Here is a 15,470-nt window from a genome sequence, read left to right as displayed (position 1 = left end):
ACTATTTAAAAAAGAACTAATGTTGCACACATGCTGTTTGCTATATGGATTGCAAAAACGTTGAAGCTCAAAATCTCAAAATCATTTAGAACGCTGGTAGAACCTTATTAATTCTAAGGTGATGATATGTTTGAGAATTAACAATAGTAATAGCCTACTCATATTAACCTTTATTTTACATCTAAAGAATCGTGATCTCGATTTTAAGCAAAAAAAAAAAACCATGATTCACATGAAGACATTTTTGTCTTCCTTCTTTTTTTTTTTGTTCTCGGCTGATCAAATGGCTGATATAACTGTAATCTGTCTATTTTGTACTTGATTTTAATGCATTAACTAACATTTACTAATGTGAAGTTATAATAGGTGTTGTCAAAAGTATTGAGTTCGGTAGCAATTGGCACTGATATTAAATTGTAATCATTTCCTGCTAACATTTAAGCGCTGTTGAGAGTGTCCTGAAACATAGAGCTAAACACAACGGCCAATCAGCGATGTTTAAGTATTCGTTGGCGGGAAATAGACCTTTTCAAAATTTTTGTACCGATTAGTACCAAACTCGATACTTTTGACAACCCTATTTAAAATGTTACCTATTGTGCTTTATAAACCTTTTGCAGTTCACTTAGTTTAATACATCCGCTTATTGTATACACATATTGCATTTCGTTTGTGTGTATACATATTAGTGTTGTCACGATACTGGGATTTGGTATCAATCGATACTGACATTTTAAAAACATCCATTTTCCGCTAACATTTGAGTTGTTAAACACTGCTGATTGGCTATTGTGTTCACATGCTCAACAGAAATGACTGTGATTGGCCGTGAAGGTCATCAGTTCACCGAACTCACTGCTGAACACACTGAGTGTAACCACAGATACAGGGACACTGGAGTGCTTTAAAGTCACGATTCATAAGCGGATGGCTCGTACGTCAGTTTATAGACAAACTAGCTAATCAACGAGACTCTGAAACACTCCAGTGTCCCTGTATCTGTGGTTACACTCAGTAAACATCGGTGAGTACGGTGAACTGATGACCTACACGGCCAATCACAGTCATTTCTGTTGAGCATGTGATCACAATGACCAAACAACGCTGTTTAGGAACTTAAGTGTTAGCGGGAAATGGACTTTTTTTTTTTTTATTTCACTATCGACTGGTACCGAATTCCAGTATCATGACAACCCTAATACATAATCAGAGTAAGTCTTTTGCTGCTTGGATCGAAATCCTGATAATACAGTATATTATGATAAAGCTTCAACAGTTAATTGCAACAGCGACATTTTTATATCGTCGTAAGCCTAGAATAGAGAATGTCATGCCATCATCCCGAGATAAAACCCTCCACTTGTCTGCTCACAGATCTCTCGACTGGAAAGAATAAGACAAGAAAGCGAGGGAGAATTCCAAGAGGAGGACAGATGAAAACGGGAGCAGCGGTGCTTTCATCTGCTGCAGCGTGTGTAATCTAACCGCGGGAAGTGCTTTCTCTGAGGCCGAGCGCTTCAGAAAGAGCTGTGATTTACTCTGACAGAGAGGCTGACTGTTCCTGCAGACGTTGAAACGGCTTTTTTATATTACAGAATCTCAATTACTCGATTGCTGAGAGGGAATTAAAACTCCAAGGCTGCTCTGGCTCTGAATGCACAAGTGGGTTTCAATCAGGTCGGAGGGTTCTCCTGAGCAGCGCCTCTTGATTTTCTTTCATCTTTGTTGTTTTGCGGGTGGGAATTTTCTGACAGCTCAACATTTGATTAATAATGCAATTTTGTGGTGCGATTTTTTTTTTTTTTTTTTTTTTTAATTATTATTTTTTTTTTGAAAAAAAATTTTTTTGAAATTTTTTTTTTCAATTAATTAGTATTTTTTATTTATTATTATTATTTTTTTATTAATTTTTATATATATATATATAAAACGATTGTCAGTTCATCTTTTGTTTTAATGCAGAATACGTTTTTATTGTTGGGTTAAATAATTGGATTACTGATGTCCATGTAAAAATATCGCATAGTTTAGTTTATGATGCATCTACGAATCGAACTCCCTCTTGTTGTCCTGTTGTTATTTTCCTTCACCCCGGCCCTGATCGTCCCTCTTTTATCATCAGGCGGGAGCGAGACCGATATCGATCCTTCCTTCTGTCATCTCAGAAGTGTTTGCCCAAGTGGCCGTTTTAAGTTTCAGCTCACGTTTTTCCATCAAGCCGAGGCGTCCGCAGTGGATGCCTGTGTTAATTAGGCCCATGTCGTGTCGGGTGGGGTTTTGAGAGCATGGAAAGGCTGCCCGCAGCTTTCTGGCATGTGGCAGGGAAAGCTAAATTAGTTTAGCGCCATTATTTACAGCCCCTGGAAGGGCACCAGTACCTGAGTGTTGGGGTAATGAAGAGGACGACCTGTTCCTGAGCCGCTTGAATGTGCTTTTGCTTGCTTTACTTTTGCCGAAGATGAGACGCACAGTTTAATTTAAGCTTCTGTTGAAGCGCATCGATTGATTATCCATCAAAAACCTGAGCATCACATCCCGATCTGCCAGAGATCATCTCTGCTCGCAGTGTTTGAACGGTGAACAGACAAAAGGATTCTTTTAACCCACATGTGTGCCGAACGGTTTCATCATTCGCTGCCTAATTAGGTTGTGTGTGAGGATCGTGACAATGGCTTGCATCATCTGCTGGGTTAGGAGGATATAAATGAGTTTTTGTAGAACTTTTCACATTTATTGGCAGCGTCAGGAACCCGAGGCGGCGCGTTACACTAATTTGGCAGCTCATGTGCAGCTAGTAACCTAGTACATGATTCAGTTTGCTCTTCCACACTTCTGATTTCATGGTTTGATTATTAATATGTGAATGTTTTGTGACTGATCTTGTTAACAAAGTCCTACAGTGTTATTGCACAAATGAATGGATTCACTCAGTATTGGGTGTCATTAGTTAGAATGTAAGTAATTACTGTAATAAGGTTACGTTTATGCAAAAAAAAGTGAGGGATTACTTTTTGTTTTAATATTAATGTCATTGGCGGATTGGTCCAGCAGAAGCAGTAATGCGGTCTTCTAATAGTCGTGTTCCTCCTCTATGTGACCGGCTCCGCGCTCCAGCTCAGGGCTGGTAGGGGTTTCTGGAGCTGGTCCAAGAGAGAGGAACTCGGATCACCTTTAGTCTCTGGAGAAACACTGCAAGAGTTCAGGATTTCACAAGTGCAGCTTCAGTCTGTCCTCAGAGAATGGAGCAACGGAGGAGCTGTTCTGCAGATTATTGCCTCGTAAAGGCAAAATTATTATTGCACATCATCTGAAAATTCAATCATTCATTCAGGATATGTGCGCTACCCAAATAATGACTAAAAGTAAGTCTTTGAGGACGGGTTTCTCAAGCCAGGTGGCGCATTAGACCAGGGGCTCATCTCCTGTTTCCAAAATGCATCACAAACTGCTTTTTACTCTGATAATTGGTGATGAAAATAAAGATATGTTCAGATATGGATAAACAAAGCATGCAGCACACAAACGCTTGGCGCATAAAATTCATTAAACTTATTGCATGTACTATTATCGCGATATCGATGTGTTTTCGATATTTTGTGCTGCCGTAATTTGTCCATAATTGTATACAACACTGCTTTGGAAAGCTCAGAAAATGAAATTCCCCTCTTAAAGCTCTTCAAAGTGTCCTGAGAATCGCAGGGAACCGATGAATGACTGTGATAGTGAAGTCAGGCTTATCTTGGGTTCCAATGGCAGAAGTTTGGAAAGCTTCCCGCCGGACACCCTCCATGTTCCCTGCTCCACTGACGGATTATAGCAAACCACTGATTAGTGTCCTCTCGTTCAACCATCTGTCTCCTGGGCTGTTTAAGATGCAGCTCGAAGCTCATCCTCTTCAACTTAAGTAGCGTTCGGTTTTATTAGACAACCTCCAATCTGTAGTGGTGCAGTTAGAGCAGTTTGAGCGATCTTTTATGTGACCTTTTTGTGTTATTGGCAACGACACTGACCTTAAATCAGCATCTGCCTGTTTTATTACTGTTCAATGTGTTGATGGGTGCTTGAGAATGTCTCATGGAAAGCAGATCAAGGGCGTCTTTGACATCAGAGGTTTCTGTTTCTATTTACAGCTCGTGAAGATCAGTGACTGCTGGAAAGTGTTGGTTGTGTGGTTCATGTCCGCAAAGTGATTATATAGTGGCAACTGCTGAGTAATTCGTTAACTGTATATTGATGTGTAATATCCTCATCCTGTTTATCTTTTAGGAACTGCTCCAGGCTCAGTGGTTAGCACTGTGGCCTCACAGCAAGGAGGTCGCTGGTTCGAGTCTCAGCTGGGTCAGTTGGCTTTTCTATGTGGAGTTTGCATGTTCTCCCCGTGTTGGCTTGGGTTTCCTCAAGTGCTCTGCTTTCCCCCATAGCTATATTGGAATTGGATGAATGAGAGTGTATGGGTGTTTCCCACTACTGGGTTGCAGCTGGAATAAACACGTACTGGAATAGTCGGTGATTCATTCTGCAGTAGCGACCCCTGATAAATCAGGGACTAAGCCTAAGGAAAATAAATAAATGAACTGGTCCAGTTGGCCACCTACTTATGTACTCAACCATAGTTGAAGTTGTTTAATTCCTTATTTTTTAACGACGTCTGCAATCGACAGCCATCACTCCATTTTATGAACACCAACACTCTTTTTAGGGAGTTCATTGTAGATTTATGCAGTGCTAATGCTGTTTTGTGTTGGTGATTACTGATTAGTTGGCTATAAAACAAGTCTTCTTCTGTGGATGTGTACTTAATATGTCGTCTAAAACTTCTGACAAGACTCTAACCTGTTGCTTGTGATCTATTGTGTGCAATTCAGTTCAATTCACCTTTATTTGTTTAGCGCGTTTACAATATAGATTGTGTCTAAACTCAGTCCTGGAGGGCCGGTGTCCTGCAGATTTTAGCTCCAACTTGCTTCAACACACCTGCAAGGATGTTTCTAGAAAGCCTGGTAAGAGCTTGATTAGATAGCCCAGGTGTGTCTGGTTGGGGTTGGAACTAAACTTTGCAGGACACCGGCCCTCCAGGACCGAGTTTGGACATGCCTGGTTTAGACTCTACGACATGTCCTATGTCAATGCTCTGATTTGTGTTGTACCCTTTGGCTCATTCACATGACGTTACAGCAGCCAAATTAAACTGTCAACTCAATGCTATTGGGTTTGAAATGAAGTCGTTTGAACACTCTTAAAATCTATAATGTTCAGTTGTCATGAAATTAAGCCAGTTGCTTTATTCATTCTGGCTGCTGTAGTCAATTGGGCTTTGTTGTTAACTGGCCAATGATGGATGGATGTGTTTCTGTGTGTTGTGATGCAACGTCTGGTTTCTGAGCAAGAATCGACCGTGGACTGATGCTGACCATGATTCAGCTAGATATATTTCAAGTTTTATTGACGTAATTCTTCGTACGAGCGGGCACATCCATTGGAATCTTTCTGACTTGAGACTATTTCATTCACTTCTAACTTGGTTATTCTACTTGGTTGCAAACTGATATTAGAGTATTAGATTGAGTAGGGTTTAGTTTGGGTATAGTAGTAGGTATAGTTTGGGGCTATTTAGATACCGGTGCCAAAACAGTGCCTGAACCGATACTTTTGAGGCACAAAATTATTGTGGAAGACTCTAGAAAATCTTTTATTTGACCAAAAAAAAAAAATTTCATTTTAACTGAACAACATACTTAAAATTTAAAGCATAGGTCTCAAACTCGGTTCCTGGAGGGCGGCAGCTCTGCACAGTTTCGCTCCACCCCTGATCAAACTAAGCTCATCCAAATAATCAAGGTGATCCAAAGAGTCATGAACACCTTTAGATGCATCAGCTGTGTGTGATCAGGGTTGGCCCAAACTGTGCAGAGCTGAGGCCCTCCAGGAATTGACTTTGAGACCTATGCTTTAAAGTATCAATTCATATTTTATATATTTAACATTAATTTAAGATTTGCATTAAACAATTAACATTACATTAGCTTACTAGGGTTTGGGGCTTGTGAGTACGACATCTGAGTGGACATCTGTAATCTTAATGATTTGCCTTAATTTGAATAAGACAATAATATGATTTAGGTGCATTTTAAATGTTCTTTTTTATTATCCTGTTTTACATGTTATAGTATATAAATTGATTAACGTCATTGCGTCACCGTGCTATCCACGTTTCCTATAGAGTTTCATGTAATTTCGGGTGTTTTATTTTTAACTGTAGGGATGCACCGAATATTCGGCAACCGAAATTAGTAAAATAATAAGTAAAAAAGTTGAATAAATTTTGGTGAACAATGACGTTTTTAATGACGCAATCAAATAGTAACCCGCGTAGAGTGAGAGGCGCGCGCTTTATGCAGCACTAAAGCGTCTTTTAAACAGAGAGGCTGAAACAGACCACGGAGTGAAAACAGCTAAAAGTGCGCTCTTAGAAGCTGTCAGCGCACGATTTAGTCAGGCGGACTCAGAACCCCTGTATTGCATCGCGACTGTGCTTGATCCACGATATAAAGATCATTACTTGGATATGGGGAAAAAGCTGCGCACACGAGAAATGATCCAGGCCGAGTTGGACTTGGGAAAGCCGCTAGGTGTTAGAGACGGTCAGGTGATGCACAGCGCAGGAGATGAAAACATCGCAGAGAGTAAACAGGCTCGTACTACAGATGAGCCGCGCGCAGACAGCGAGAGACTGTTTAGTGCTGCATCTCATGTCATCGATGAGAAGAGGAACCGACTTTCATGTGAGACAGCAGAGAAGCTACTTTTCATAAAGAAGACCCTGCCACTTTTTCTGAAGAAGTCGGCTAACAGGCTTATGGCTAGGACAGTTATTCATTTGTTGTCATCCACATTTTTTGCACTATTCAATGCACGTTTGTTATTGTAGACATACAGTTACATTCTTTCAGCAGCTATTCAAGAAGGGGGGGCTTCAAAGATGGCCAAATAAAAATATTTTTTTATTTTACTAACTTATTTATTTTAAATTATATTGTGCTTTGTTTGTATATTATCTGCTGGAATGTTAAAAAATGTTCAGTGTTAGATATTTTTGAAATTGTATTTTTGTTATTTGATTTGTTTCTGTGAAAAGCAAATTTTTACTATTTAATTATTGTAATGGTGAAAAAATTGGCAAACTAAAAGGAAAAAAATGCAAAACACCGCGTTCGGTATTTGGCCTTCGGCCAAGCAATTCATTATTATTCGGCTTCGGCCAAGAATTTCATTTCGGTGCATCCCTATTTAATTTAATTGCAGTTTAACAGTTTCACTTGCATTCAGCAACATTGTTCATGCCCGGTGTCAAACTGAGGTATTGGATGCGAGTATTGAGTATAGGGACTGGTGGAAGAGTGTTGTTTTAATGGAATTTGATACCGCACGGCAAATAGAAAGAAAAGAACTCTGCATTTCATAACGCTGTGTCTGTGGTCGTTTACGGTAATCAAAAATCGCTGTTTACATGGTAGAGACTCAGACTATTGTCGCACGCTGGATCCGGATGTCGCAAGCTATTGTGTTGATTACATGCGTGCTCAAATGTTTTATTAAGTTTGATGTGTTTCCCCCCTTAAATGCAACTTTTTATAAAGCATCTGCTTCATGTTGCTGTGTCAGAATGATGGTGTGACACAACGCGTACCTATGCGTGCCTATGTGTGCCTTGCATCTGTGTCGCAGCATTAGTGGCACTAAAATTCATATACTGATTCGGTCCAGTGCATACGGGTTACATAGGTATGGCACCGAGTTTAGGTAACCAACCCTAGTCATGAGCACACTTGTTTGTAGAGAAAGTAGTTTGACTGTTTTCCACCGTGTATTACTCCTAGTCTTTACCCCCATAGGCAACTGAATCAGAAGATCTAAAACAATCGCATAAATGAGCGCACTTCCTCGCAATAAGGTCAATAAGAGCAGCATGCTTGTGTCTTCAAACATCATGTTATACTCAATATCCTTTGTTCTTTTTGTTCTGCAGGGCAACAATGTGGGTTACTGGGAAGGGGAAGCCAACAGGACCCTAAGGCTTGTGTAGATGTGCCTCCTGACCACCCGAGTCGTCTGAGAAGGTCAGACCTCACTGTGGCACCCTTGGGCCGCTGGCACTAAGATGTCCCTCAGTAGTGGCACTGCAGGCGGGAAAGGTGTGGACTCGAATGCGGTGGACACTTACGACAGCGGGGATGAGTGGGATATTGGTGTAGGCAACCTGATCATTGACCTTGACGCAGATTTAGAGAAAGACAAGCTTGAGATGTCCGGCACCAAGGACGGGGACGGAATGGCTGCTGCCTCCAGTGCCGTAGCGGCATTGCCAGACAACATAAAGTTTATTAACCCAGTGCCGCCTCCGCCAATTAAGGACAGCAAATCCAAAGCGAAACGTAGCAAGAATTCCAAGGACAGTACCAAGTCCTCAACCCCAGATGGGGTCAAGAAGGATGCCCAGGGACGGACTCAAAATGAGGGCGCTGGGCCAACTGCTGGAAACCTACCTTCCGGGAAAGGTTCTGATAAAGCTAACAAGGCCTCCCGTAATGTTCAGAGTGGAAAAAAGGACAAGGAGGCTTCTGGGAAAAGTAAAAAGGAGAAAAACGAAGGAGTACAAACTGGGAATGTGCCCTCGGAAAAGGACTCGTTGGTCCAGGTGATACCTTTGGGCCAGGCACGCAATACCCCATTTGAGGCGACGCAAAATTCGGACCTCGTTGGTGCTGACCAACTAGGGAATATAACCCTTGATACCACTGGAATAATCACACCTTTGGCTATCAAGAGTGAGCCAGAAGAAGTGGAAAATAATGATTGCATGAAGAAAGTGAAAAGCGAGAAGGTGAGTTTCTTTATTTCCTTAACAGTAAGGGTTTTGCGCTGTTTAGAAAGCCTTTGGATGCTTGTATTGCTCCGTTTGCAAAGTGACGACATGTGATTAAAGGTATCTTTTCTATGCTAATAAGTGTTTTCTAGTAGCCATCCATGGAGTGAAGAGCGAAATCTCCATTTTAGAAACTTTCTATTTCTGTGACGTCACGGCTCAACAACAGCCGAAACTACTATTACAATGATCACCCTCAGGTGCTGATTATGTGCTTTATTCCGTGCTAAATGCTACCAATGTGAGTTTTGATACCATTTTAAGTGACATTTATTGCGATACTGATAACACAGCAGTTAATAGTTTATCTCAGATCTTGAAAATATAATAACTAGCAATCAAAGTCAGATGCAAGCCAACAAATACCAGCCACTCAGCATGCACTTTAGTTAATTTTTAACAGGTGTAGTATTATTGAGATTATGAACTGTACTGCTTGTTTGGGATTGCAGTGCAGTGTTCTACACTTCTGAATTGCTGGTGTTTAATTTCTCAGTCAGGAGCGGTCAGTCAGTTTGCTTGTCACTAGAATCTTGTTACGTTGCGTGCAGCTAGGACGCGGTGTAAGTCTGTCTGGTTGACTATTATAAATAGTGATTGTGTAGCAGCACAAGTTGGATGCCAATGTAGTTCCAACGCTTTAGCGGTGAATAGTTTGTGACATGCTGTGTGTCAACCTACTGGTGGCATTGCTTTTTGGCTGTAGTCCATTTTAGAAAAAGCAGAACAGTCATGCTTAGCTCAGTGGTCTCTGTCTCTATTTAGTAACGTGTATTGCTCTGTCAAAAGAGATTAGGGATACAGGCCAGATGACCAGAGGTGCAAGGTTATCAACTCTGAGAACTTGGCTCATTAGCTAGAATTTAACATGCCATGCTAGCAGGTTTATTGGCCTAATTGTTGGTGATGAAACAACCAACCTCCAAACTTGTTAGCCTTTGGGTGCTTTCACACCTGTGAGTTGATTCTTGAAACAGGGATTAAAACTGTTACATTGTTGCTCTTTGTTCTTAGTGCGGTTCGCTTTCACACTGCAAAAATTCTAACCGGACCAAAAGAGCTAAAACAAGTCAAGTGTGAGTAAACTCTCCTCACATTGGTCAGAGTTTCACGGTTTATTTTGCAGAGTCTCGCTCAGCTTTCAGGGGGGATGGTGGTTTGGTGGTGTTTGACAGGGTGCACGCGACGCGTTTAGGCTGATTTATACTTCTGCGTCAAACGCCTGCGTATGCTACAGCGCTGACGCATAGCCCTTCGCCGTGGCCGTCGCTGACGTGCACCTCTAAAAAAATGTAACTACACGTCGCAACATCGCGTAGCGCAAGCTCTGTGATTGGTCGGCTTGGTAGCGCTGACGAGTCTGGGCGGGACCGAGAGTCGCGCGAATGGCGCAAGCGATTGTTTACAAGTGTGGAGTCCCGTGAAGGAGCTCCGGATGGAAAGTTTTGTTTTGTGTTTACCTCATAGTTAAAGTTGTTGCACATCCGCCGGTTCCTGCCTCAAAATGAGCGAGTTTGAGTCACTTGTACATCCCGGAAGTGTTCAGGAAAAGCAAAACAGCAGCGAAGAAACTCGACACAGAGGAACATTTACACCTCGCTGCCAACTAGCGTTTCGGAAGTGTTAATGCAGACCAACAGAGACAGCAGCAGAAGTATAAATGCACAGCCACGCACGTTGCATGCATAATTCATGCATTTTTTTTCGGCTTACTCCCTTATTTATCAAGGGTCGCCACAGCGAATTAAACTGTCAGCTTATACAGCATATGTTTTACACAGCGGATGCCCTTCCAGCTGCAACCCAGTACTGGGAATAGTCTTGTAGCTTCTATCAAAACTAAAACACATGCAATTTCAGAGCCAGATTGAAGTTCCTGTTGCTCAATCTTGTTTGTGTAGAGCTCTTGGCTGGTTATAGGGGTTTTCTCGATTATTCATTGCTCAATTACCAGCCTCCTAGTTCCTAAGGAGTTTTGGCAGCTGGTCTAGATTTGCAGCTTGATCTCTCATGTTAAAACAAGAATCCATGCCACGACAGATTGTTCTTCGAAGAATGTGGAGTTCAGCTTATTCCCCACAGATGCAGGTGTGCGTTTGCTAGCTTGAGATCTAAAGATCACTGAAGATGAATGCATTTAATTGGCATGGCGTTTGGCTAAATTAGCAGTCGTCTTGTTTGCGGTCATTAAACTCTGAGAATATATAATGTTGCATTGCTCTTTAGTTGTACGTTGACTAAGCCTTGCCTGTGCTTTACAAAGTGAGAGACTAGCGTATCTGCTTACAACAGATCTGTGAAATTCCTGGCTTGTGACTCAGTCGGTAGTTGCTCATACTCACAGCATTGTGTTCCCTACCTAGTGGGCCTCCAGGGAGCCATTGAAATGTAACACTTGGACCCCATGCTTGCTCTCAATTGTGACAGGCAGCCAAATATAGACTACTGGAAAAAGCAACACAGGGTTTTCTTTAGACAGAGTTGATGGTGTTGTGTTCGTCCTTGAAAGAGATTTATTTATTTTTGTGGTTAATTATGGCTTACCCTGATGAATTGTTTTCTTTAAAGCATTAATGATCTTGTTCATTGTGTTGGTTTTTGGTCCTGATACAGTTTTCACATACATTTGCATTTCATGATGGGTGTTATGACCTAAACTGAAGACCTTGTTGAACTGAGCATGTTACCAGGATTTCATCCCTCCTACAGTTTATGTTGTAATTTGACTTCCCTGAAGCTAGACTTCCAGAAGATCCTAAAGCACTGTATATTTGAGTTGTACAGTATCGGTTCTTTACTATATTTCTCAATGTTTGTGATTAGTTTATTATATGTTGTTGTAGATACACTAGGACTGCTCGATTTTGGGAAAAATCGTAGTCACGATTATTTTGGTCATAATTTTAATCACGATTATTCAAAACGATTACTGTTAAAGTCAAAATTATTAGCGCTCCTGAGAATTTTTAAAAAAATTAATATTTCCCAAATGATGTTTAACAGAGCAAGGGATTTTAACAGTATTTCCTCTAATATTTGTTCTTCTGGAGAAAGGCTTGTTTTATTTTGATTTTAGCTAGAATAAATGCAGGTTTAAATATTTTGAAACCCATTTTAAAGTCTATAATATTAGCCCCCTTAAGCAATATATTTTTTGATTGTCTGCAGAAGAAACCACTGTTATACAATGAACTGCCTAATTAAGCCTTTAAATCACACTTTAAATCTGAATGCATGTATTTTGAAGAATATCTAGTCAAATATTGTGTGCTGTCAGCATAGCAAAGATAAAATAAATCAGTTGTTAGAAATGAGTGATTAAAACTATTATGTTCAGAAATCTTCTTTCCATTACACAGAAATTGGGGGAAAAGAGTTGCTAATAATCAGGAGGGCTAATAATTCTGACTTCAGTGTATACATACAGGTATTTTCCTCCCTGCAAAGGAAAGAGAAATAAATACAATAGAATAGAAATATGAAGCAAACTGTGCTTTAAGCAATTCACTGTAAGAAAAACACTTTAGCTACAAAAACCCTTCAGTCAAGAGCAGAGAGGCATGTTCTCCATTTGTTGTTTGATTAATGATAAAAACAGGCGGCAGCAGGAACATCGCGCGCTTTCTCTGTAATGGTTTCTCTTTCACGTGTCTTTTGATCCTCAACTTGTTTGTTTATTACACAAATGAGGGTTAATATGAATAATCACTAAACACCACAATTTTGACACCTATTTGACCACTAAAGCGCTCACGTTATGATGAGATGTGTGCGCTCTGCTCGTCTCAGTGCGCGAATGAGAGCGAATGCTGACTGCATGCTTCTGTTCTGTGTGTACACACAGAATCATGCGGTCTTTCGTGCTTTCAAGAGCAACACGAGTACAACTGGAAAGGGGGCGGTAAATGACGCAATAATCGTTTATCTCGATTAATGGTTTCTCATAATCGTTAGAAGGCAAAATCGAAATCGGATTTTCCATTAATTGCACAGCCCTAATGTATCTAAAGTTGTAAATTATAATGTAAATAAAAAGATATAGGACTAGATATTCTTCAAGACACTAGTGTTCAACTAAAAGTGACATTTAAAGGCTTCACTAGGGTAATTAGGGTAAAGTTAGGGTAATTAGGCAAGTCATTGTACAACAGTGGCAATCAGAAACAAATATAGCTAAAGGGGGTGAATAATATTGACCTTAAAATGGCTTTAAAACCATTAAAAACTGCTTTTATTCTAGCCCAAATAAAACAAATCAGACTTTCTCCAGAAGAACAAATATTAGAGGAAACACTGTGAACATTTCTATCTGTTCAACATCATTTGGGGAATATTAACAGGAGGGTGAATAATTCTGTCTCCAGCTGTATATCGTAGAAAAATAAAATATCGTAATGTCCATTTTCTCCAATATCGTGCTTCACTAAAGTAGACGATCGCTTCCTAACTCCTGCCGCAAGACTGGGATCCTCACAGATCTCGAGTTTCCTCCTGCTGGATTGTGTTCTTGTGGTAAAAAGAGCTTTGTTCCTGGTAGAAACCATTATAATGCTCCACGACAAATGGCCCCCGTTCACGGCTTCCTCTGACTGCCGCTATTGTCTTCTGGTACATTCCTTAAACAAGCGCAGGGGTTAGCGCAGGGCCTCGGGGAGGGACTACAAGCGCTGAAACAAAACACAACATACCTCGTCCTCCTGCCTCTTTACAACCAGATCTGGAGGTGTGAGCAGGGGATGCTATCGAGTGTCGGGGAGGGGGACCCGACCAGCTTTTCTGCTGTTTCTAAAGTGGTTTCACATTTCCACATCCTGTGGTTTGGGCGGGGTGCTGTGGGCTCCAGACATCCGACAGCAGGCACGGCTTGTTGTTTAGTGCAGGAATGCAGGAGCTGAAGTACCTGCTGTTTTGGGCTGGCAAATCCACTAATACTGCACACTCAGCCGTTATCAATCTGAGACTGTTAGCGCGAGCTGGTGGAAGATTCTGACCGTATGATGACCTCTGATTAAAATATTATGATTTAGTGATTACTGCTCTAAAATATGTTCTTATTTAAAGGGCACCTATGGTAAAAAATCTACTTTTCAAGCTGTTTGGACAGATCTGTGTGTTGGTATAGTGTATAGACCGTCATACTGGGGTGATATGAACACACCCAGTCCTTGTTTTTCAATTTAACTACAAAAAAAGGGTCGGCCAATTGGAGCTGTTTTCAAATCGATCGCACCATTACGTAGGTGTGCGATCCCCCCGCCCACCGAATTGATTGACAGCTGCGCATTAACATGTTCCGGTAGTCGCGTGTATATGTCAACAAGACCAGGCAGACATACGCAAAGCAACCGGGAATAAAAGCTCTGTTCTGTTCGCTAGCATCAGCAATCATCATCAAACGTGATTAAGAGTGAGTTTCACATGTTTAAAGTGTTTTAAAACAGAGTATGTGTGTAATTAATTACAGCGATTTACTTCAGCTTTACTTCATCAGCACAGCCAGAACAATTATAAAAGAAGACGCTTCAATCCCAGTTTGTGGAAGTTAAATCAGGTTTATTTTGTACATTAGCATAACAGATATCCACACAGCACTTGAGGTTAGCCTTAACTAAGCTAAGCGCGCTCTGTCTGTCTGCCTGTGTGTGTGTGTGTATCTCTGTGTGTGTGTGTGCGTGCGTGCGTGTGTGTGTGTGTGTGCGCGCGCGTTAACTTTGTAACGATATTGTGTGTGACTCATCAATGCAACTTCACAATACTGATTAGTAAAGGTTAGTTCTTACTGTAGTATCTCACAAACGCTACGTTCCTTTAAGTTTGTCTGTTGTCTGACGCAGCTGAGGGAGGAGAGTAGGCGGGCAGAACTCGGCTTAAAGGCACAGTACGACAAAACCACCCCCTGCTGGAAATTAGTATAAAACAGCATCTTGAAAAAGGTATAATGAAAAATCTGATGGGTGTTTTGATCTGAAACTTTATATACACATTCTAGAGACGCAAAAGACTTATATTAAATCTGAAAAAAGGTGTAACCTAGGTGCCCTTTAAATGTCTGGTTGCCATGCACCGAATATTCGGCCATCGCTAATTTTTAGCCAAAAATGACCCAGAAGTACATTTTTAGTTTTCGACCAAAAGATTTTTATCAGCGAAACAACACGGCCAAAACCGTACACTGTGCAAGGTTATAATAGTTTTGCATTTTTCATTAGTTTTAGTTTTTATTTTGTTTTGACTTTTTGTTTTCAAATTCAGTTAGTTTTAGAGGCAGATTTACAACATTTTTTTAGTTTCTATATTTTGAAATTGCTTAGTTTTAGTTTTGTTTTTATTAGTTTCAGTTAGGGGGGCCCGATTTCGATTTTAAATCGAAATCGATCTAAATTTATGCTCAATTTCGATTATCGAATCAAAAAATAGAATCGTCGATGCTGCCACGCCCCCATGTCACGTCAGCTTGGCTTGCCAAGTGGGAAAAAAACACACTTGTTGAACTGCAGAAGCAGGAGACCCGTCGACAGAACTTAAACCCTCTCCTCTTTCAATGAAG

The 15,470-nt window shown here is 40.8% G+C and overlaps 1 protein-coding gene across 4 annotated transcripts in view; it reads left to right on the top strand.

Annotated features, from left to right (window-relative positions):
• The window catches only part of znf609a (zinc finger protein 609a), a 187,439-nt gene that overhangs the window by 45,616 nt on the left and 126,353 nt on the right, over positions 1-15,470 (top strand). For all 4 annotated transcript variants that reach the window (XR_015525877.1, XR_015525878.1, XM_087311222.1 and 1 more), the window contains 1 exon segment: positions 8,027-8,881. Coding sequence is in view for 2 of the 4 variants with exons in the window: in XM_087311222.1 (XP_087167348.1) it covers positions 8,159-8,881 (723 nt within the window). In the remaining 2 variants the exon portion in view is untranslated.

Source organism: Danio rerio, chromosome 25 (assembly GCF_052040795.2).
Source record: "Danio rerio strain M-AB ecotype USA chromosome 25, GRCz13ab, whole genome shotgun sequence".
Taxonomy (NCBI): domain Eukaryota; kingdom Metazoa; phylum Chordata; class Actinopteri; order Cypriniformes; family Danionidae; genus Danio; species Danio rerio.
The sequence above is the reverse complement of the archived record's forward strand: the minus strand, read 5'-3'. Positions and strand labels throughout refer to the sequence as shown.